A 25,662-nucleotide genomic window follows, 5' to 3' on the forward strand; every position below is an offset into this window, starting at 1 on the left:
AAACGCTAATGGGAACAAGAACAACTATGTTCTGTGTTACCACCAGAAGCCATCTTGTAACTGTGCTCCCATGTATCCACTGGCGCTGCCTGTGCGTGAGGGACATGACGAGGATGTTTCTCTCTCTTGTCACCCTTTATTTGCTTCAATGCATGCTTAAGGGCCGGCAACAAAGCCTCCATGCATTCAGCAACCGCATTCGGATTCCCAGGCATGTTAATGATCTGAGTACACAAAATAAGCAGAATGCCATTGTAAAATGTTCAGATTAGCAACATTAAAGAATTGATGTTGATTATATGTACAGTAACATTACAAAAGCATCACATGTAGCTTTTACAGGAATTTTAATTCCCAGAAAATGATTCTAGCAAAACTCCACATGACCAAATTCAGAAATCAATTCAGCAAACTCAGGAGCCAAATATATAAGGCTCTAGATGTTTACCATGCTAGAGACAAAATAAGGTCAAATTACTTTCTGGTATTTGCATAGCTATCTTTTGAGAAAAAAGGTTCGCCGCTGTTATTAAGGCATAGTGAAAAGTTTTAGGGCACCAGAGTATGGTTTCGAAGTTAAATTTCCTTCAAATCACCAGTCTCATTTTATTAATAAAGCGCTTCAAACAAATCCCCCAACAGCATGAACTTCATAATCTTTCACTACAGTTACCAGAATATTTATTAGAATTAATTACCATACACAACATGGCAAAAGATAATGATGGCAGGTCACTGATAGAATGCAATTATAAAAGCCTTTCAGAAAAAAGAGGGGAAAAAAAAAAGAGAAGAAAAAAACTCATGATGAGCATCCTTCACACTACAATATCTATGGGTAACAATAGCATAACAATATTGCAGCTTACCAATGTTGATCCTCTTATCCCTGCAGCAGAGCGCGAAAGCATAGCAAATGGTGTCACCTGTTTTAGACAACAGAAAGGAAGAAAGAATTCTTACTCATGAGAGCGCCATTCAGTAAAAGCCCAAATAAACAGAGTAGAAAATATATATTCAACAATGATAACAAAGAGGAAAGCGACCATGAATTAATGAGGGGTGTGCAGCACAGNAGGGACACTGGTCATGATCCTTTTTAACTCTTCAAAAGCCCGTTGAGCTGTTGTATTCCATACAAAAGAATCCTTCTTTAATAGGCCAGTGAGAGGAAGAGCTATTTTACCATAATCGCACACAAAGCGACAGTAGTATCCTATCAGCCCAAAAAATCCTCTGAGTGCCCGGATATCCTTCGGTTCTGGCTATTTAGTTATGCTGTCAATTTTTTATGGATCCACGGCCACACCTTTAGCTAAGACTATATGTCCCAAATATTCCAACTGGAACTGCCCAAACTGACATTTCTTCTTATTTACCACTAGCTGATTCTCCAACAATACTTGCAAAATAATGCTTAAATGCTTCGCATGTTCGTCCATCTCCCGACTGTAAATCAGTATATAGTCGAAGAAGACTAATAAAAATTTTCTTAAGTATGGTCTGAATGCGTCATTCATGACTGCCTGAAAAGTTATCGGTGCATTGGTAAGGCCGAAAGGCATTACGAGAAATTCATAGTGCCCTTCGTGTGTTCGAAAAACAGTCTTGTGGGTGTCTTCGGGTTTCACTCGGATTTGATGATATCCAGATTTCTAATCAAGTTTAGAAAACACCGTTGCTCCTTCTAACTCATCAAACAATTCGTCGATAGGGGGAATTGAAAATTTATTCGGAATTGTCACCTTGTTAACTGCCCGATAGTCTACACAGAATCGCCACCCTCCATTTTTCTTTTTCACCAATAAAATAGGACTGGAGAACGGACTGATACTAGGTTTTATAATTCCTGAAGTTAACATTTCCTTGACAATACGCTTTATTTCATTTTTCTAGTAATAAGGGTACCGGTATGGCCTGAGGTGGGGTGGTTATGCTCCCGAAACTAAATGAATGGCATGATCTTTTGATCGGGCAGGCGATAACTCCGGAAGTGGCTCAAAGACTCGGCTAAACTTTTCCAAGACCTCTAGCAGTCTGTCATCGATGCTCCCTATCTGTTCACACTGAGTTTGTATCTGCCCAAATTCTATCAAACAGCCCTGACCTTCATTCTGCAGTGCCTTAATCATCGCCTTGAGGGACCATTGTTTTGCTAAGAGACGGGTCCCCATACAGACAAACTGTCTGGTTTCCCAATGTGAACTTCATAATCTGTTTTCTCCAATCCGTAACAGTCTCGCCTAAAGTCTCAANTGCCTGAAGCATCAGTCTCTATAATAAATTCCTGGGTAAAATTTGGCATCCATAGGACAGGAACACTGGTCATGATCCTTTTCAACTCCTCAAAAGCTTGTTGAGCTGCTGTGTTCCATACAAAAGAATCCTTCTTTAACAGGCCAGTGAGAGGTAGAGCTATTTTACCATAATCTCGCACAAAGCGACGGTAGTATCCCGTGAGTCCAAAAAATCCTCTGAGTGCCCGAATATCCTTCGGTTCTGGCCATTTAGTTATGCTGTCAATTTTTGATGGATCTACGGCCACACCCTTAGCTGAGATTATGTGTCCCAAATATTCCAACTGGAACTGCCCAAACTGACATTTCTTTTGATTGACCACTAGCTGATTCTCCAACAATACCTGCAAAATAATGCTTAAATGCTTCGCATGTTCGTCCATCTCCCGGCTGTAAATCAGTATATCATCGAAGAAGACCAATAAAAATTTTCTTAAGTAAGGTCTGAATACGTCATTCATGACTGCCTGAAAAGTTGCCAGTGCGTTGGTAAAGCCGAAAGGCATCACAAGGAATTCATAGTGCCCTTCGTGTGTTCGAAAAGCAGTCTTGTGGGTGTCTTCGGGTTTCACTCGGATCTGATGATATCCGGATTTCAAATCGAGTTTAGAAAACACCGTTGCTCCTTCTAACTCATCAAACAGTTCATCGATAGCGGGAATCGAGAATTTATCCGGAATTGTCACCTTGTTAACTGCCCGATAGTCTACACAGAATCGCCACCCTCCATCTTTCTTTTTCACCAATAAAACAAGACTGGAGAACGGACTAATGCTAGGTTTTATAATCCCTGAAGTTAACATTTCCTTGACAATGCGCTCTATCTCGTTTTTCTGGTAATAAGGGTACCGGTATGGCCTGAGGTTGGGTGGTTGTGCTCCCGACACTAACTGGATGGTATGATCTTTTGATTTGACCGGTGGTAACCCCGGAAGTGGCTCGAAGACTCTGCTAAACTTTCCTAAAACCTCCAGTAGTCTGTCATCGATGTTCCCCATCTGTTCACACTAAGTCTGTATCTGCCCAAATTCTATCAAACAGCCATGGCCTTCATTCTGCAGTGCTTTAATCATTGCCTTGAGGGAAACCATTGTCTTGCTAAGAGACGGGTCCCAATACAGACAAACTGTCTGGTTTCCCAATGTGAATTTCATCGTCTGTTTCCTCCAATCCGTAACAGTCTCGCCTAAAGTCTCAAGCCACGCAATACCCAGGACTACGTCCGCACTGCTCATATCAAATGGGAAGAAATTTTGAACAATCGTTACTCCTGGTAACTCCATACATACATCCCAACATTCCCCTTCGCATCGCACACTGTACCCGTCACCTACTTTGACCCCGAAAGACTGAGTCCCCACCATTGGAATTCCCAACTGTTCCACCACCGTTGAACTAATAAAATTGTGGGAAGCCCCACTATCAACCAAAACAATCACTTCCTTACCTTGGATCCTTCCTTTAAGCTTCATTGTTTTCGGCCCCTGGATCCCCACCACTGAACTAAGAGAAAGTTCCATATGTTCCTGCTGTTGCTCAGATCTCGTTTCGACAGTGTCTACAATCCCAATCGGATCTGGGTCATCTTCCTCATCGTCAATCAAGATGATCTGAAACTGTTTCTCCCCGCATCTGTGCCCAATCGAATACTTCCCATCGCACCTAAAACAAATCCTTTTTCTCGTTTTCATTGGATCTCTGCGTCTGTCATTCGACGGAAGGGAAAATCTCACCGTGGGAAGTTCTGACGTTCTGACGGCCGGAAAGATGTTGTCGAATGGTCGCCAGCTGGAAAAGTCGTCGAAGATCCTTGCATGGAGGATTCTGGTGAACGACGATTGAAACAGGATGTGGAGTCTTTTAGGGATTCAACGGAGTTGGGAAATTTGGGATTAGTTGGGTTGGGTTCAAATCGGGTCATGCTATTCGGGTGGTGCTGATTAGTTGGGTTGGGTTCAAATCGGGTCGCCATCCTGGATCCTTGATTGTTAGGCCCATAAGATAGACCAAGCCCAGTTATGCGTGAAGGCTTATGTGATCCCATTTGGGCTTCTTCTAAAGCCCGATTTCTATCTTCAATTCGTTGGGCTAATTCCATGATTTGGATTAATGAGTTTGGTTGGGCTAATCTGACTTCAGCCCGTATCTCCACCTTCAGCCCATTCATAAAAGCAGCCTGCAGTATTTTGTCTTTCTCCCCTACCAACAGCGCTGCCACTGCTTCAAACTGGCGACGGAACTCCATGACTGAACCATTTTGTTTGACTGCCATTAAAGATTCGTAGGGGTTGAGTTCTTGTGACCCACTAAAACGCTGCAGTAGTGCCAGCTTAAACATGGCCCACGAGCTTGCCGGAGTTCTGGATTCCGTCCACTGAAACCAATTTATAGCTTCACCTTCCATGCAAATGGCTGCCGCTGTTAACTTCACTTCCTGCGATATCCCTTGAGGTTAAAGTAGCGCTCAACCCTGAAGATCCATCCGTACGGATATTCGCCAGAAAATATGGGCATTTCCAACTTTCGCCCCCCCATTTCACTGCGGCTTGACGCATCGTTCCCAGACCCACTAGCTCCGTTTGGGTTTCCTTCTTGGTGAGAATGTATATTCTCTGCTGACCGTATCTCAGCCCTGCCAGCTTCTTCCTCGTCTTTCCGTCGCACCCAAGACTGCAACTCCACTAAACATTCTCTGATTGTACCCATTTCAACCCCCAACTTCGTAACCTCTCTCTCAACATTATCCATTCTTGAATCCATCCTTGTCAAGACCATTACCCAGACGACAGGGCTCTGATACCAATTGATAGAACCTGTCCTGCAAAAACACCAGCAATACCATAGAATATACCACAACACACAACCAGTCACTCACAATCAACAATAAAATGCCCAGTCTATTAATATCTGCATAGAACACTACAACTAGAACAATAATTCCAGTAGTCTTGCCCTATCAGTACTCACTAAGCAAATGTACTAAATAAACACAGCAAGTGCAATAAAAGAAATGGTACTAAAGGCTGACTTCGAAGGTCAGTCACCTCCCAAAATACTGACTTCGAGGGTCAGTTGCCTCCCTGCCAAATTAACTATTTTTTGTTTGATTCCTCTTTTTCTCTCCTGCCCTTTTTATTCATTCCTGGCACCTTTTGTACTTCTAACCGAATTCCTATTTTTGCTCCTGTCAAGCCATCTGTCCTTTCTAACAAACTCCAACCTTTTTACTTATTCTTCTACTTTTAACCCTCTTGCCTTTCCTATGGTATACCAGTCCTCTGGGTTGTTCATCATTCTGGCAATACAAGGAAGAAGTATCCAACAACAACAATGCCCAAACACCAACAAAAATGCTATGAGATTCATTATAGAGTACATATATAATCTGTCTACTCACAAATTCAATAATTCTTTGCACAATGCTACTGTTATGATTCCTCCAAAGAATTTTCAGTTGTTAAACCTCTGCTCCCACTTTTTTGTTCCAAGTTAACCTTCGTTTCAAAACTTGAATGCTAACTCTTTCACAGTTTCAAGCTTGAGAACCAAAATTACCAAATAACATCAGCTTGAACATCATTATTTAATGTAGCTATCTGAGCTTAATTTCTCTTCTTCTTGTGATTGTTTGTGTCATTTCTCATTGGTATTGACTTCATATGATTGTTGATTGTTTTGCATCTTTCAAACATTTTTAGTTATCACTGATTATGATAATGAATTTTTATATACAGGTTTTCTTCTCTACGCACTAATTATGATGATGAATTTTTTATATATACAGGTTTTAGAAGAAAGCAGAAAATGGCAAGAGCAAAAAATACAACCATTCCTCATGGAGGCTGATGGACCTCCGGTAACCAAATGGTTTGTCAGAACCAAGCACAAGGGAAAAGGCAAGACTGGACAGGTGGCAAAGTGGCACAACCAACTAGTGACAGATGGCAGCAAGGAAGGATTGAGGGCTGGCATAATGAAAGGGTGACAGGTGTGAGGAATTTGTTATGAATCTGTTATGAATCATCTGGTTGGCACAATGAGAGAATGACGGGTGTCTGGATTTGTTACAAAAGGAATCTGGAGCAAAGATAAAAGGGGAACAGTAGGCTTGGTTGAGCATGGAGAATTAGTGGAGAGAATTAAGAGGAGCTGACCCTCGAAGTTCAGCATTGTGTGGAGTCCATTTCAATTCCTGTTTTATTCGCAATTAGGTGTTATGAACACATCTCAATCCAGTGTTACAAACTCGTTTCAATTAATATCAGTGTTATTTCTGTTTCTTGCTGAGTGGTTCCATTAAGTGTATCTTTTTTCTTTCTGTCAACACATGAATCTGGTGATTGAGCTCGTCAATTGGTATCAGAGCTCGGCAAGTGTAGGGCATGGTTGGTACAAGGATGGAAGTAAGGATGGACAATGTTGAGAAAGATGTGGCCAGAGTGACGGAAACGATGAACTCGATGAGTGAGATTCTGATGGGCATCCAGAGTTGGATGCGAAAAAAGACGAGGAAGAAGAGGAATGAAGGAGGAACTTATCTGGGACTTCGAACAGAGGCAAGGAAGGCCAAAACGAACGAGATCGACAGGAAGACACGGAAGAAGATCACGGTGGTGGTCGAACTGAACACGAGTCCCACTAGCACACCAGACAGCACAACAGAGAAGCATGGGGTCGCTACGAGTGGGGGGGCCAGAAACTAGAGTTACCAGTTTTCTCTGGCGAAGATCCGCATGACTGGATCTTTCGCGTGGAACGGTACTTTTCGATCAATCAAATCTCCGATGAATAGAGGGTGACGACGGTGGCATTATGTATGGAGGGGGAGGCCCTCCACTGGTATCAGTGGATGGAAATGCGGGGAGCCTTGACGACATGGGCCAAGTTGAAGATCTCTCTCTGTCAACACTTTAGTGGAGGTCAAGAGATTAGCCCACTTGAATTACTGATGGCGATGCGACAAATAGGGATTGTGTTGGAATACCGCTGCCGGTTTGAGGAACTGGCAGCTTTAGCAAGCAGTGAAAGCGAGGAAGTTCTCACCGCTGCATTTTTGAATTGTCTAAAACCCGAGATCAAGGTGGAGATTTGTCTGCAACAACCCGACATTCTGACCCAGCCCAACTCTTTGATCCAAGTGACCCATTTAGCCTAAAGAGTTGAAGAGAGAAATGTTGCAGTGGAATTGGCCATAACTGGGCCACGTCGCCAAGGAAAATGGGTTTCACCAAACATTGGGCCTAAATCCTACCCACAACTAACCCGACCCGAAGACATTAAACCAAACCCACTTGAACCGACCTGGACACCAACTCCAAACCCATCCCATTTCTGACGAAATTCCAACGGCGTTCAGTCAAGCCAAACTCATAGTCCTTTGTCAATTTTCGGCCGAGTTTTTTCCGACGAGAATATCCTTATAAAAGGATGACTGAAATCGAGATCCAACGGAAGAAGGAAAAAAGGTTGTGTTTCCAGTGTGACGCCAGGTATTCGCTTGGTCACCTGTGCGGGGATAAGACGTTCCAGGTGTTGTTAGTCAACGAAGAGGACCCTGAGGTGAACGAAATAATTGCAGCAGAGGAGTCAAACGAAGAAGAGGCCCCAAGCACAGTCGAACTCTCAATCAGTTCTATAATTGGGATACAGGGACCGAAAACGTTGAAATTAAAAAGAAAAATCGAGAATAGAGAGGTCATTGTGCTCATTAACAGCGGAGCCTCACATAATTTCATCAACAGAGAGGTTGTTGAAAGGTTAAAAATTCCAATAGTTCAGACAAAAGCCTTTGGAGTCCGAGTGGGAGATGGGTTTAATGTATGATGTCAGGGAGAGTGTTAAGATGTGAGTCTAAGGCTACAGGATATCACACTAGTTCAAAATTTTTTTCCCTTCGACATGAGCAGCGCTGACGTGATTTTGGGAATTGTATGGCTAGAGACATTGGGAGAGACCATGACAAACTGGAAAAAATCCATCATGAAGTTCAATATGGACGGCAGAATTGTGGCTTTTGCCAAGGATCCCTCGTTGAGTAAGATGATGGTGTCATTCAAAGGCATGATCAAGACATTGCAAAATAGAGGAGAAGGGTATTTAGTGGAGTTTGGGAACCTGCAAGTACAGGAAGAAGACAAGTCAGAAGCAGACAGTCCCGTCAATAAACTGTTACATGATCATTTGGCGTTATTTGAACCTTTGAAAGGACTTCCCTCAACCAACGCAAAAGACCATGCCATCACGATCAAACAAGGCATGCCAGTACCCAACCTTCGGCCCTACCGGTACCCGTATTATCAAAAAAATGAAATAGAAAAAATAGTCCAAGAAATGATGGCTTTTGGAATTATCAAACCAAGTGTCAACCCGTTCTCCAGCCCAGTCTTATTAGTACGAAAGAAAGATGGAGGATGGCATTTTGCATTGATTATCGGGCACTCAACAAGATCACCATTCCTGATAAGTTTCTCATTCCAACCGTAGACGAATTGTTCGATGAGTTGGGAGGAGCCACCATATTTTCAAACCTTGATCTCAAATCGGGATACCATCAAATCAGATTTAAAGATGAGGACATCCACAAAACAGCATTCCGAACTCACGAAGGACATTATGAGTTCCTTGTCATGCTCTTCGGGTTGTCAAACGCTCCTTCCACCTTCCAAGCACTCATGAATGACATCTTCAAGCCCTACTTGCGAAAATTCATATTGGTGTTTTTTGATGATATTTTAATCTATAGTGTTGATATGGAAACACATTTACATCATCTTTGAATTACCTTTAAGGTACTTTTGAAACATCAATTGGTGGTAAATAAGAAGAAATGCAAATTCGCCCATGTACAGTTGGACTATTTGGGCCATCTTATTTCTACCCAAGGTGTTGCAGTTGACCCCTCTAAAGTGGAGTGTATATTGAAGTGGCATGTTCCGAAAGACGTCAAAGCACTCCAGGGTTTTCTTGGTCTGACCAGTTATTACAGAAAGTTCGTTTGTGGATATGGTAAAATCCACTGCCCATGACCAATCTTCTCCGCAAGGACGCTTTCATATGGACAGAATCATCTCAAACAGCCTTTGGAGCACTCAAACGAGCCATGACCATCGTACTTGTCTTAGTCATGCCTAACTTCGATAAGACATTTGTTATTGAGACAGATGCCTCGGGACAGGGAATCGGAGCTGTTCTTATGCAGGAGGGTCGACCCATAGCATTCCTCAGTCAGGGACTCTCTACACGATCGAGGTTAAAATCAGTTTACGAAAAGGAGTTAATGGCCATTGTATTAGCCGTACAAAAATGGCGACATTATTTGCTGGGAAGACATTTCATCATTTGGACTAATCAATGCAGTTTACACTATTTGAACGAGCAGCATTACACGGGGAGGAACAACAAAAATGGATTATCAAGTTGTTGGGGCTCAGTTATGAAATACAATATAAGCCGAGATTAGAAAACAAGACGGCAGATGCCTTATCCAGATGAGAGGAGCTAGTAGAGTACCATGTCTTATCTGTTTGTTTCTTTTCCAAAAGGGAAGAATGGGAGGAGGTCATTCGACAAGACACTAAGTTGAGGAAAATTTGCCAAGATTTGATTCTGGATCCCGACAGTCATCGGCATTTTAAGCTCATTGGCCATCAACTGTACTACGATGATTGTTGGTGCTCCTGCAGTCTAGCCCTTAGACCCAACAACTTCTACAGGAATTCCATTCATCTCCTCTGGGGGGTCACTACGGGTTCTTCCGCACCTACAAACGGCTAGCAAACGTCGTATATTGGGAAGGAATGAAACGCGACATCCAAGCTTTTGTAAAAGCTTGCCTTACCTGCCAACAAAATAAGTATGAAGCCCTCCAACCAACCGAATTGTTACAACCACTTCCTATCCCATCCCAAGTTTGGGAAGACATTTCCATGGACTTCATAGTCGGTCTCCCAAGAGCTCATTAGGTTGATACTATTTTAGTAGTCGTGGACCACCTCACCAAGTATTTTCACTTCCTTCCCTTGTGGCATCCCTACACCGCTAAGGACGTAGCCAGCATATTCCTCCGAGAGATAGTCTGGTTACTTGGGTTCCCTTGCACTACAGTTTCGGATCAGGATCGCGTATTCATAAGCATCTTTTAGGGAGACATGTTCAAGCAATCAGGCACACAACTACACATGAGCACGGCTTACCACCCACAGACCGATGGACAATCAGAGGTCATGAACTATTGCGTAGAAACCTACTTGCGCTGTTTTGTAGGACACCAACCACAACATTGGCCCAAGTGGTTGGCATGGGCGAAATACTGGTTTAACACCACATACAATCGCTCCTCTAACATGACCTCCTTCCAAGCCCTATATGGTCGAGAACCTCTCATCATCCTCAAATATACTGAAAATACTTTTGCCGTCAATGAGGTCGACCAGCAGTTAACGTAACAAAATATCATTTTGGAAGAATTAAAGGACAACTTGTCTAAAGCCCAAGAAAGTATGAAACGTTATGCTAATGGCCACAGGCGAGAAATTCATTATGAGGTCAAGGACACCGTTTATCTGAAAATTTAGCCCTATCGCCTCAAATCCTTGGCACGAAGAGTCAATGAAAAGCTCAGCCCTAGATTTTATGGTCCTTATATGATCATTGAAAAAGTGGGTCAAGTGGCTTACCGGATTAATCTTCCCCCTACAGCCCACATACATGACGTCTTCCATGTCTCCCAACTGAAGAAAGCCACCTCTTACCCTATTACATCGCAAGCTCTTCTTGACATCCTCGACCGTAATTTGATGTTACAAGTTGAACCCGAGGAGGTCCTTAAACAATGACGTCTGTTAAACGGTAGTTATGAAGTGTTAATCAAGTGAAAGATGTTACCGGCATGTAACAACACTTGGGAGGCCTACGACGATATTCGCCACCAATTTCCCTCTTTTCACCTTAAGGACAAGGTGACACTCCTTGGGGAGGGTATTGACGGACCTCTGGTAACCAAATGGTTTGTCAGAATCAAGCACAAGGGAAAAGGCAAGACTAGACAGTTGGCAAAGTGGCACAACCAACTAGTGACAGATGGCAGCAAGGAAGGATTGAGGGCTGACACAATGAAAAGGTGACAGCTGTGAGGAATTTGTTATGAATCTGCTAGTTGGCACAATGAGAGAGTGACAGGTGTCTGGATTTGTTACAAAAGGAATCTGGAGCAAAGATAAAAGGGGAATAGTAGGCCTGGTTGAGCATGGAGAATTAGTGGAGAGAATTAGGAGGAGCTGACCCTCGAAGTTCAGCATTGTGTGGAGTCCATTTCAATTCTTGTTTTATTCGCTGTTTTATTATTCGCAATCAAGTGTTGTAAACACATATCAATTTTGCTTTATTGTCTCAATCCAGTGTTACAAACTCGTTTCAATTAATATCAGTGTTATTTCTATTTCTTGCTGAGTGGTTCCATTAAGTGTATCTTTTTTCTTTCTGTCAACACGTGAATCTGGTGGTTGAGCTCATAAGAGGCACATCATCATCTAAATTCCAAGTTCGAGACTTGCGACAAAGAAAGCAATACGAGAAGGTGTCGAAAAGAGATATTTGCCTTGAAGAAGTTTGGATTTAGGACTTATAACAAGTTTGAGTTTATTTGATGAAATTAATGGTTGAATCCGTAATTTGAAATGGGTCTAGTTGGTGAGTATTAGATATGGTAGATATAAGCATTTGATCTATGAGTTTTTTAGTAGTTTGGAAGTCGTAGAGATAGATATTGATGAGTTTCTGGTGTATACAATGTTTTTTAGATTAAAGAATAAGAATTTTGTAGTGAGACCACAAGATTTAGCAACCTAGATAGGATTTGATTTTTGAAAGTTTAAATAACGTATCTAGAACATGGGATTCCAAACAAGCTTGGATGGATGTTTCTGGAATAGGGATTTACCATCCACATAGGTGTAAATTTACAAAGTTAAAGAATCCTGCTATGAGAGTATTTCACATATTTCTGACTTACACATTTAATGGCAGGAAATAGACAAATGGAAATGTGACGATTAAGGATTTATTGTTCATGGAAGCAACAATAGTAGGGAGGCAAGCAAATTCAGCAAAGTTATTGATTAAGAAGCTGGGAGAGGTTCAAACAGAAAAAAGAGTAATATACTGGGGGATGCTTGTTACATTAATATATGAGAAGTTGTGTATTCAGATCACCCCTAATGATGAAGCAAATAAGATTAAGTTTTCTGAAAATAATTTGTTGGGGGATGTGACATTGTGTACAATGTGTTTGATTAAAAAGAATATGGCAAGAGAATGTTTGTGATTAGGGATGAAATGGAGGAAGAAGCAACAGTTCAAGAAGGTATCACTATTCCAGAAGGAGTAAATCAAGGATAACTCTATGTACACAAAAGAAGAAGAACGAGTATTGAACCTGGATCATCTCAGAATATACAAGATATGTCTTCTCATACTTTAGACGAAATAGTAAGCAGATTTGAGCGGATCGAAAATGTAATAACTGCTTCATACTAGGATACGTATAGAAATACATCAAGTAAATATATTTATATTAGCAAAAGTAAATGGGCCCAAAATTTTCTTTTAATACATTTAATCTTTCTTTATACAAAGTAAGGCATCATAAGTAAAAGTTATCAAAAACAGTGGACAGTGTAGCTATTACTCCTCGCTTGCCGATGCCCATCCGACCGCGTCCTCACCTAGATCCTGCAAACACAAAGAAAAANACAACACTTGGGAGGCCTACGACAATATTCGCCAACAATTTCCCTCTTTTCACCTTGAGGACAAGGTGGCACTCCTTAGGGAGGGTATTGATGGACCTCCGGTAACCAAATGGTTTGTCAGAACAAAGCATAATGGAAAAGGTAGGACTAGATAGGTGGCAAATGGCATAACCAACTGTTGACAGATGGCAGCAAAGAAGGATTGATGGTTGGCACAATGAAAGGGTGACAAGTGTGAGGAATTTGTTATGAGTCTGTTATGAATCAACTGGTTGGCACAATGAAAGAATGACGAGTGTCTGGAATTTGTTACGAAAGGAATCTGGAGCAAAGATAAAAGGGAAACAGTAGGCCTTGAAGAACATGGAGAATTAGTGGAGAGTAATTAGGAGGAGCTGACCCTCGAAGTTCAGCATAGTGTCGAGTCTCTTTCAATTTCTGTTTTGTTGTTCTCAATCAAGTGTTACAAACACATTTCATTAATATAAGTTTTTATTTCAGTTTCTTGCTGAGTGTGTTTCATTGAGTGTATGTTTTTCTCTTATTATCCACTGTCAAACGTCAATCTGGTGGTTTGAATTCATCAGTTTGATGTTATAATGGATTAACTTCAATCTGGACAAGGTCTCATGGATGTAGGCTAAGAGTGGTTTTAACCGAACCATTTATATGCTTGTGTGCTTTCGATATGTTTTTCGTTTATAGTTGTTGATTCATGTCTAACTTGATAATGTTTAATCAACATGGTAAAACATTTCCATTGCGCCTTTAAAAATGGGTACCTAAAAGTTTCATAGGGTTCATCAACTCTAACAATATGTATTTCAAGCCGGGCCAGAGATGAAAGTGAAATTGGTTTAATTGGTGAAGACTGGTGTACTTGAATCAAACTCCTACAACAATTACAAATATACCAAATTCTTTGGAACAATAGAAAGAGAAAAGAGAGCGAAATCAAAACCAACTGTTTTCACAAAGCTGCAAAATTGTGTGCAGGAAAGCTATGCCTTGTTCGAGGCATTGATGCTTGTTTTGAAAGTCTTAATCCAAGGGCTAAGTTAATTAAGGCAGATCCTACAGCAGAAAGTTTAGATATATGTCAACAAGCATTTTCAATTATCAACAATATGTATGCATGCCCTTGGGGAAGGAGGAACATTCCCACACATAAGTTAATCAATGGATTCTCAGGCAACAGTTTATAAGTTTCTAAGTATTCTCTTGCAGCATCTTGACGATGGCTAGCGAAGGTAAAGTGATGCCCAGAAATGATAAGCGGTGGTGCACAATCTTCATATTTGAAGAAACTTGGATGCCTGTAGTGGCTTTTCCCCAACCTATGACATTCAAGGAAACCCATCAATAAATTACAAAAAATATTAGTTTAAAAATCACCATGCTCTCAAGTAATATTTGAAGCTTGCAGGTTGTGTCATGTCCATTTAAAATAAATGCACCTAAGGTGTTGGTGCTCTTCTATAGCATCCAAACACAAAATGCCATGACTGCATAAACACTCTAGATGAAAAAATAGCATTCTTGGATCACAAGGAGAAGTAGACAGAGCCATTGATGTAAGTTGATTAAACTGATAAAATTCAGCAAGCTATTGCAAGACAACATATTACATTATCGTATACCTAGATAGCAGTTCTAGGCAGCAAAACTGTAGGGATGCTGCTGAACAAAGTATCTTGCACAGTCAAATCCATGCTTAGGATCAGTGGTCATATGCCATTTTTGTTGAATCACATACAAAAAGTAGTCTACATTAACAAAGCCCCAAAGGTCCCCCAATCTTTTTCTGCAACAAAGACATGATGGTGAAATAAAATCTAAATAGTTGTTTCAGATGAAGGTGGGAAGGTAAAAAACTAATCCAAGAAATTACAATAAATTTCACTGACGTCCCCTAAGGAATAGCTAAAATACTGATAGCCTCACTAAAGACTATAAGATTGGAAACAAAGTTATATGATTCTCCTTCAAAGTTGATATACACAGTAGGTTTTTATAGGATCTACAAGGAAAAACAAATAAGGAAAGAAATAATCAGAAAGCTAACCAATCTTAAAAAATCCTACAGTCATATACAACTATTAAGCCCTTGTAATAATAACAGATATTACAATTAACAAATACAAATTGTCACATTTAATCTGATCTAATTAAAGACAGCAAATCCTATGTCTTTGATATTTTCCAACACACTCCCTCAAGCTCAGTGGTGGATTTAGGAATTTCACTCGATGGGGGCAAAAAATAAAGAAAAGAAAATTAAAACTAATCATAACCATACTTTTTTTTTCATTACGATTAGCTTCAATAAAAAGTTATAAAATACAAATAAATATCTTCAAACAACACAATTTTTGTAAAAATAAAACAATTTTTCTACAATTGTCTTCGACGAGTTTTCATATTCTGAAAACGTTAGATAATCATCTCATTGTTAATTATATCAAATACATCTTTCTCAATATAGGTGACCAAACAATCATTCATCCATTGATCTCCCATTTGATTGGGTAACCGACTTTTTACAAGATTTATTGCAGAAAAAACCCTTTTAACAATCATAGTCGTAATTGGTAAAACCAATGCAAGTTTCACAAGCTTATACACCAATGGATACGAAATGTCTTCTTAAAATCTAACTAAATTCTTAACCAAATCACCAATTCCTTGTAAATCAGTAAATTCATCATAAGAACACATGTCAATAACATAAGTCTTAGCCTGGTTTTCAAGTACCATCAACTCAAGTACGGAAAAATCAGATGAATAAAACTGGTCAAACCACATTATTCCCTCTCTTCTCTTTTTCCTTTTCCTTTGCTTCTTCTTCCTTTCTTGTTTAGGGGTTTTTCTCTCTTTTTCTTTATTTTGGGCAAAAAGCCCAGTTTATATATAAACAGCTTCTTTGAATTATGAAATTGCCCTAAAATTCTCTTATTCTCACCATGACCCCCCCACATCAACTTTCTATTATAAAAATGTCTAGATTCTCCCCTCAATTACATGCAAACCCAACAGTTCTTATTCCTTTCATTTTCACTCCTAATAAAACCTTTTAAAAACTAATAGATCCCATTGCATAAAGATAAAAATCACAAAAAATATGAAATATATATATATTTTATTTTTTTTATTTTTTTTTTTACAAAAACAAAATCCAAACTTACCATGGGGGCCGTTCCGTTCCCAAAATCTCAAAGTTCTATAGGGGCAAAATTTAAATAAATATAAAATCTGAATTTTTTTTATAAATTCAGTGGGGACCATGGTCCCCACTCATCATTTATTGGATTTGCAACTGCTCAAGCTTATTTAAAATATCTTCTAAAGCTTGTTTGCTAATTAAAATTTTGAATTGCTTCTTTGACAGTCCCTTTGTGAGTAACTGAGTATGCTCACAACTTGTTCACCAGTAGGAATATAAGTCATGCATATCCTGTCCAATCTCCACCTTTTCTTTTACAAAGTATCTATCGACATCAACATGCTTCATTCTATCATGAAGCACCGGGTTGTGTGCAATAGAAATAACAAATTTTTGTCACAGTACACCTTCATAGGTAATGGATTAGAGATCTTAAATTTTTCTAATATTCTTTTAATCGATAATACTTCACAAATTCCATAAGCAACAGCCCTAAATTTAGCCCTTGCACTACTTCTAGCTACCACATGTAGTGTGATCATTATGCCCCTCTACCGGTACATTTAAACTAACGGTGTTTGGTTTTCAATGAAACTTTGATAGTCTCCAATTCAATGGGTGGGAAACATTGATTTCACTAAACCTAGGGTGAGAAAATGATTTTCGGCCTTAATATTCATTAATGAAAATTAATTAACCCAACCCCATCTACACATTCATCACAATCACAAACTCTTAATCCACCATCAGTAGATTATCACCATCACAACCATCATTAGATTTTTTTTTTTTTTTTATTTATTATAGTACCATGACAACTTTTCAACTCAAAACCCCACTAGCAATAATATGTTTTCAATACTCATCATAAACCCACAATCAAAGCAGGAAAAAAAACGTTCAAGGGGTGAAGATGAGAACCTTAAAAAGAACAGTTGAATGAAACTACAATTGAGTGAGAAGAGAAATTGTTCGAGTTTTGTAAATTGTCAATGCATAAGATTAAATGGTGTGAAATCTGTGCCAAGGTTTACTCATATGATTTTCAACCAAAGTTTTGATAAAAAATTTGCTACTGTTTATTTTTAATTTGTTTTAGTTTTAGTAATTCTTTCTTGAGGAGTTTGATTATCAAATAGTAACAAGATAGGTTAGTTGGTACTTGGTAGTAGTAGTTCTCTTGGGATTCGACACTTTTATTCATCTTATTACTTGTGCGATTTTGTACATTGCAAAAATCCTGTGAACTTCTTCAGATTCTATCACAGCTTATAGATTTATGGTTCCCGAGTTAAACAAGTCCTGGGTAGTTACAAAAAACAATTTCAACCTTTACTTTCACTAGTTCAAGTTCTGATTCATACACAACTACTGAGGCACATGTTTGCTCTTTAGCTTCACTCATCAGATCATCTTCTCTAAGTCCAAATTGTCAAGCTCAACATATAGTCTGCATTTGCTAATGATACTCCACTACTACTTAATTAATATATGTTCTCAAACAGCACAAAAGACTCTTCTGGTATTCATTAGAAGTAGTGCTTCCCTTGGTACAACCTTTGTCTCTTCCCAGTTATACTTCAGCTACAAGTGTAATCTTATGGTTACCAGATCAAAAAGTCTTTGTCTGAATCTAGATACAGGCTCTTTTGTCTACTCAAGGTATTTACAGGAAACAATCTGTTACAGGAGTTTGAGAAATACTTGAATGGAATAAGGCTGCTATGGCAGTCGAATATCAAGCTTTAATGAATATAACACTTGGGAGAAGTACCTTATGAATTTGGCAGAGATGTAGTTGGTAATAAATAGGTGTTCAAGACAAAGTTAAACTGATGGCTAGCTCTCTCTTCAAAAGTCAAGGCTAGGTTGTGCTAAAGGGTTTTAGCAAACCCAAGACTAGATTACTTCGATACCTTCTGACCAATTAAGGCAGCCATTATTAGAATCTGATATCTCTAGCTATTCATCATAATTGGCGCATTCAAGAAATTGGTGTGAACGATGCCTTCTTGAATGGAGAGTTAACAGAACAAATGTTTATGCTACCTCCTGAAGGATTTTCTAATTTTTTTGAACCACAACATGTGTGTAGACGGCATAATAAACAAGCTGCAAGAGCTTGGTTTGATAAATTGAAAAATGCTTTGTTAAACTGGGATTTTGTTAATTTTGCTTCTGATGTCAGTTTATTTTTATTTTTTTTTTAACAAACAAGGATCTCAAGTGATTTACCTACTAGTATATGTAGATGACATCTTGTTAACAAGAAATAGTCCTCAGATTATATCCTAAGTAGTAGAAGATCTCAATACACAATTTGCCTTAAAGACCTTAGGAGAAGTTCACTACTTCCTTAGGTTTGAGGTGGCTAGAAATTCTTTAGGGTTGTTATTGACTCAAACCAGATATGCTCAAGATTTTTTGCAAAAGGCCAATATGATAGATTGCGACACCTATGGCTACTAGAGCTAAGCTTAGTAAAGAAGATGGTGACATGTTTGATCAGCCAACTCTATATAGGAGTATCATCGGAGGTCTGCAGTATCTTACTCTGTCGAGACCAAATCTCAGTTCTATTGCCAATAAGTTAAGTCAATTTCTTCAAGCTCCTACTGTAGCACATTGGATTGCATGTAAAAGGGTTATAAGATATGTTAAAGGAACACTATAACATGGAATCTTGTTTACAAAAAGGGAACATTTTTTTGTTGAAGCCTATGCTGATGCAGATTGGGGTAGTGATGTGAATGATAGGAAATCAACCAATGGGTGTTATGTTTGTCTAGGAGGAAATCTGGTCCAATGGAGTTCAAAGAAGCAGAAAGTGGTTTCCCTATCCTCTACAAAAGCAGAATACAGATCCTTGAGTCAAGCTACCACTGAACTTGTGTGGACCCAACATTTGTTTAAGGAACTTGGGATTGAGATGAATAACACTCCTGTGATTTGGTGTGATAACATGAGTACTGAAGCCTTATCTTCCAATCCTGTTTCCATGCTAGAACCAAACATATAGAAATCGATGTTCATAATGTTAGAGAATTGGTTGCCAAGAAAAGCTTAAGTGTTCAATATGTGGCTTCTGAGTATCAAATAGCTGACATTCTTACCAAAGCACTTCCTGGTAATAGGTTTGCCTTGTTAAGGGACAAGTTACATGTTGTCTTTATTCTTCCTAAGTACTTACATGCTAATCTGGTCATGTTATAATTTTTTTTTTTTTTTTTGGGTGTAGTTGGTGTGTACTGTGCACTGTGTTTAGCAAACCGAAGAGGATGACATGCTGATACTATTGTTGCAGTAGGTGTAGTGTTGGTGTAAGTCTGATGCTTATCAATTTTTGGTATACTTGTAAAAAATAGTTGGTGGAGTTGGTGTGTTGTGCAAATTTGTAATGTGGTGAAGTGTTAATGTTAGTCTGTAGTAGACATGCTGGTGTTTGAAATTGCAGCAAAAGTAGTGTAATGAAGTGTTAATGTTAATATGAAGAGGTGACATACTGGTGGTTGAAGTTGCAACAAAAGTAGTGTGGTGGTTCATTGCAGAGATGTTGGAAGTCTAGCTGAAGTGTTTGTGTATGTTACAAGTGTGTGTTTGCTCATGATTTAAGTGTGTTTATTAATAATTGAAGTGTGTTTATTAATAATTGAAGTGTTGGTAGGATTTCTATTGGGAGTGTGTATTGATAGCGGTTGAAAAAGATGTTTGAAGTTTCATGGAGTGAGGAAGAATTGTCAATCTGGAGAGCTGTTTTGTTTAAGGGAAATATTGGACAAAGCAGGAATTGCTAATATGGAGGAATGTTTAGCTTAAGGGGGACTATTAGACAGAACTTAAAAACCTGGATTCTGGGTTATATTTGTAAAATTAGAAAGTTGTATCGTTGTATTTTTGTTAACTTTGTGAAACGCACTGTTTTATGTTTGTACGAAAATATAAAATGTAGTTCCCCTCTCTTCATCACTTAATGAGAACAACAAAGTTTCTGGATTTTTTTTTGTTCTTCTTCGTGTTCTTTATATTCTTGTTCTTCTTGAAAATATCTTCATTAACTATATAAGTTGTTGACACATTACACATTGTTTTCAATTTGTTTTTATAACGATAATATTTTATGTACAAACTTTTTATACAAATTCTCATATCTTTTAAAAATGCATTTATCATATATTGTAGTTTCATTCTTATCCGTTTGACTCTATTTCCACTATTGATAAATATCCTAAAGGAAATTAAAAATCAAGCATTATTATAAATTTTCTAATTTTTTTGTTCCATTATTGAAAAATGGCCACCTATCCGTGATTTACAAAAGTTTTGTCGGTTTCAAATGATGAAGGTAAGGGTGTATCGGATTAGAATATCAAGATTAATTGGTCTCTTTTAAGTTTTGAATAGTTATGAAATTGGAGAGAATATAGAAGGTTAGGGGAGAAATGTATATGTGTTAGTTTGATTTTTATATGTAAGGGTAATTTTGTCTTTCTGAAATTTAGTAGCTAGATAATATAATTTTCCATTTATTTATAACAAATAGAATGTATTTTTAACCCATGATTTTTATTGCACCAGTAGCATTTGAAATTTGCCTTATTTACAGGAACCAACTTTGGAAAGAACACTTGTTTGCAGGAGTCCCACATATAGATCTAAAATTCATATTACACAAAGAAAGTATATATATAACTTCTTATATATAAATCATACGTGCCATTATCATAAATACTTAAAAATAAAAAAATAAAAAAGAAGAAGAAAGGTATATATCAATTACAATTATCAAAAGCATTAGTGTGCTAATGTGTAGGTACAAGTTTTAAAACCTCTGATCAATTACACTAGGATATTTTGTTGAAATCAGTTGTGAAAGTTAAAGTAAACAATACAGTCCAAAAAGTATACAAGCAGATTCTTAGTGAATTATGTCCTTGTATCAACTGAAAGTATCAGCAATTAAAGCCCAAATAAAAGGTTCGGTAGATATATTATATGAAATAATATTAGGTGTATTAATCAATTTGTATTAATCTAAGTACTAATATTAAAAATTAAAATTTTTTTTTTAAGAATTTTAAATTTGTAATATTAGTACTTGGATTAATATAAATTAATTAATACACATAACATTACTCTTCCCATTTACATATGAAACGAACAGTTAGTGCAAAGGTTGTATCTGCTTATACTATTACACATCAGATTTGAGCATGCATTTTAATATTCTTTTATGACGCACATCAATTTATACCACCACTTCAATATTGTGTCACTTTTTTAACTTATTTTTACAGCCCACAACTCAATTACATCACTCTGGCGTGTGCCACTTCTTTAATTATTTATTTAATTTAGAGTGTTAATATTTATTAATTGCTAATATTATTTTTTATTTCTGCCCTATCATTTCTTTTGCACCTGTTCTGTAGTTTCTGGCTTTCACATTTTGTCTTAACGTTAGATTGCAGATCAAGGCCACCGCTTGAGGAATATTTTAATTTCTTCCACTTGGGGTCCACATGTTTACGAGGAAGACTTATCATGTTTCTTTTGTTTTTATTGCATAAAGTGGTCTGGTTCAAAGTTTTGTTTTCTTCTCGGTAGCAGAGTCGACTTTCTAGTCAAAGTTTTGTTTTGTTTTATGCAAAGTGGTCTGATTCAAAGTTTTTTTTTTGTTTCGGTAGTAGACTTGACTTTCTATTCCAAACATTAGTACTTAAATCAAACAATATACTTATATGTTGGTTCCTCCTACGGTCAAGTGATAGGTGTTATTTCACTGCTAGTTACTCTCGATCAAGATCACTTTGCTATTGTTTGCCATCCATCACTGATCTCTTCGTTCCCCTCCTTAATTTCTACCTCTTCTTAAGCCCTTTTAATACTTTTTATTGCTGAAAATTAAAATCCTTTAACTTAAGAACTCTTCTTTTTCTTGTTTATTTTTTTTTTTTTAAAGAAAACCCTTTTGCATTCCTTATTTCTCGTTTACAAAAATAAATAAATACAACCCTCTGCAATCTTGTTTATCGTTTTTTGTTTCCTCAAAACCTCTTATTTAAAATAAAAAATAAATAAAGAATTATTTCCAGCATCATCCTCACTTTTGTTTGATTTTGCTCTCTACTTTTCTCTTGTTTAACTTTGTCTCTAGCTTTTCTGTAACTAAAAAGGAACCTAGCAATTCAACAATTCCTTTTCTTTAATGAGTGTATATAATCAAAAGCTACAAATATATGTAGAAGTTAGTAAATCAATGACACCTACATTTTACTTGGAAAAACCTCCAATTGAGGAGTAAAAGAGCAATGTTATACTTATAATGAATTATATACCTCAACAAACAACAAAAGACAATATATCATTTTACGTAAATTTTGTGTAATTTTATCTGGATTCTCTTCAGTTGTAGTAAATTATTATGAGAGTAAAATCCATCGGATTAAGTCTTTCCACTATTACCAAATTAATGGATAGTTTTACCTTATAATTGACTGCTTACAGTACTTTGATTTCAATCTTCCCCGTTCATAATGTAGATTTTGTGTCATGAACAACAGTGTCCAAAAATCAAACGATTGGACGGCAACGAGCTTCAGATCACGTTTTGATGACGCACTATTTACAGACTAGAAAAACTATATTTACTCTCGCTTCTACTTTGTTTTTTTTCCCTCTCAGCTATAGATGTTTTATGGAAGGAAGTTGGATGGTGAGACAGCAATTAGAGCAGAACACTCTGTACTCTTTTTTCTCCTATCATGATTGCTTTGTTCTTTTTTAGCTAATCTTTAGTACATTGCTTATTACTCAGGAAGACAATATATATAACATTCAAAATTCACCCAACAGGAGAAAAATAAACAGGTATACATAGATGACGAAAAGAGTGGTGCTGAGAAATCTTGCAGAGTAACTTCTTCTGCTAATGCAGGATAGCAGGGACAAAAGAGAACTGCTGCAGCTTCATTTTGCGGTCCTCTGCAGCTATGATTTATCTTGACATTTACAAGAATGATAGCCCGTCTGACTTGGATGGTAATCTTTTAAAGAAGTTGGCAGGTACAGCAGGTATCTTGCTCCTGAACCAGGGATGGCGAAGAAAGTATAGACCAACGAGAACTGCCACCACTTGCAATGGAGTAACATAAATAAACACTGCCCAGATCAACAAGAAGATGGTGCAGATAGCGGTAGCTCTTGGGTCATTCCAGCTGAGCATAGCTTGAGCCATTTCCCCAAGTGACGCCAAATCTCCAATCACTGTCTGGAACCTACCTGCCACGCTACGAAGTCTGTCATATCTCATTCTTACTATGTCTTCAGGTATTGATGTTGGGTCTGTATACAATTCCTCATCCAGCTCATCTGGGTGTGCCACGTCTGCGTGTGAAAGCCGAGCATTCATTGGAGGTGGGTGCCTTGGCCTGAAACGGAAGTTCCAGATTCCAATAACAAAGAGGTAGAGGAAAATTGTGGGCAGTATCAGATCTCGATAGCAAACCAGTATCAAAAATAATACGTGCACAATAATTGTCGTAACTGGGTTTCTCCAGGTGGAAATGTCATTTATCAATTTACCAACAGCTATAACCCCTGAAAGAAGTGACAGTACTCTGAAGAAACTGACTTTGCTTCTCCTCAAACTCCACCTATGGGAATCTACATCCAGCATGTACTCAACTGTTTCGCGCCTGAGTGGTGCCTCTGATCTTCCAAGCCTTGCTGCAATTATCTGCTGGGCATGATGGCAAAGCCAATCAATATGTTTAACTGGTATTGGCTGCACATAATGCATTTTGGGAAACAATGGTTTTCCATACTGCGTCACCATGTTTACCCAAGCTGTACATGTAAAAATAGTGGTTGAAAATTTTGAGTGTTAGATAAACTTAAAATGTTTGTAGGATATTATGTAATAATTTTTTTTTTGTCTTTAATAAAAATAAAATTATTTTACTATTGGCATATTCGAGAAGGAGATTTGTAAAAAGTGATAAAGCCAAGTCATTGAGTGAGGTAATTGATCATCATTTCCTCACTTCACTTGAGATTCTGTTTAATTTTGAAAAATATTTACTCAAAACTCCCTTGTTTTAAATTAAATCAACTTCATTTATAAGATTTAAAAGCTTTCAATACCTTTTTTGTCATTAGAGCATTAAGATGGGCTCAATTCTTTTTAATATTTGAATACCTGGAAAAATAATCACTTTTGTCAAGGAAGTAGACCTAATCAGATAAACACTTAATTTAAGTTTTAACAATTCTAAAACATAAATTATTATCCCAAACAATTTTAGATAAATATTTTATTTCATTTTAAACCTTTAATGTAACATATTATACGTATTTTTGCAATATACATATAATTATTGTTATGTAAAGACAACTTTCTTAAGATGAAAATTAAAGAAATTATAACTTATTACAATGTAGAGTTTATTCTTATTTATATAGAGATTATTCTTATATAAATTACCATTATACAGAGGTTTTAGTATATATATAGTTAGCATTTCATTTTCTTCGCATATGCTATATACCGCCAACATTGTTATTCCTAAAATAAAATTTCAGACAATTAGATTGAAAGCACTCTCATAAAATAAAGCTAAAAAAGGTCCTTATTATAAATCCAAGTAACATAATATAGTTAAACAACACAAAAAATATATAAATTAAAATAGTTTCCTACCTGTGAAGAAAAAAAAAAAAAATTTAATGTGACTTACAATTTTGTATAGAGAAAAAACATCAAAATCCTACCCTACAGTTTCGGAATGGCATCCTCTAAGGGCAACTTTAACGATTTCAATTACCTTGCCCCTAGTAGTTTTTGAAATGCATCAAAATCCCCCCAAATTGGTTACGACATTACATTATCCGTTAACTGTTCATATGTGAATCAGTTAAAATACCATAATACCCTTTTTTTTGTCTTTTTCGAGACCAAGTGCAGAGTAATATAAATTTTTTAATTGAGATGCCAAAAATACCCTCCTCCTCCTCCTCCTCCTCATCTCCTTTTTCTCTCTTCTAAACTCCATTTTATGTCCCTAAACCAAACCCACCACTCTCCCTATTTTGTTTACCCTAGACAATGCATTTAATTTACACACACACACACACTTTGTGTGTGTAAGTTTTTGTTGATTGAGTTGGTAGATATTAAATTAGAATGGAAAAGGAAAACTATGGAAAGTAGTGGTTGAAACAAAATGGGGTTAAAGACAGTTACACTCACACAGTGCGTTCAATCTTAATCAGAAAAACCATTCCCTTTTACAACTTTCTGGAAAATTTTTAATGGAAGAGTTTGCCAAACAACTCGTGTGGTGTGGCACAAAGAACAGTTTGAATAAGTCTGAAGAACAGAAACCCATAAGCTTTGTAAATTTTTGAAGAACACGAGCGACCTCAAGAAGAATTACTGGGAATTCATCTTTTCTGG

At 37.6% G+C, this 25,662-nt stretch overlaps 2 protein-coding genes across 2 annotated transcripts; both read right to left on the bottom strand.

The window, feature by feature from the left end:
* LOC116120121 (molybdopterin biosynthesis protein CNX1-like) lies at nt 1-931 on the bottom strand. The gene is made up of 2 exons (XM_031406062.1): nt 870-931; nt 1-224 (listed from the first exon to the last, which is right to left on the bottom strand). Exons 1-2 carry the CDS (start codon nt 909-911, stop codon nt 6-8), a joined length of 261 nt encoding a protein of 86 aa, XP_031261922.1. The 5' UTR covers nt 912-931; the 3' UTR covers nt 1-5.
* A 21,965-nt stretch (nt 932-22,896) lies between these two features.
* On the bottom strand, nt 22,897-24,060 carry LOC116120134 (FT-interacting protein 3-like; the record flags this gene model as incomplete). The annotated part of the gene is made up of 1 exon (XM_031406072.1): nt 22,897-24,060. A coding segment is annotated over one exon (846 nt), but the record flags the coding sequence as incomplete, so codon positions are not given.
* Nucleotides 24,061-25,662: the final 1,602 nt, after the last annotated feature.

Source organism: Pistacia vera, unplaced genomic scaffold (genome assembly GCF_008641045.1).
Source record: "Pistacia vera cultivar Batoury unplaced genomic scaffold, PisVer_v2 Contig926, whole genome shotgun sequence".
NCBI classification, from domain to species: domain Eukaryota; kingdom Viridiplantae; phylum Streptophyta; class Magnoliopsida; order Sapindales; family Anacardiaceae; genus Pistacia; species Pistacia vera.

Coding starts and splice junctions, on each gene's coding strand:
- LOC116120121 (XM_031406062.1), bottom strand. CDS start 911: ATGCTTTCGCGCTCTGCTGCAGGGATAAGAGGATCAACATTG. Junction 225..869: donor GGATAAGAGGATCAACATTG/GTAAGCTGCAAT, acceptor TTGTGTACTCAG/ATCATTAACATGCCTGGGAA.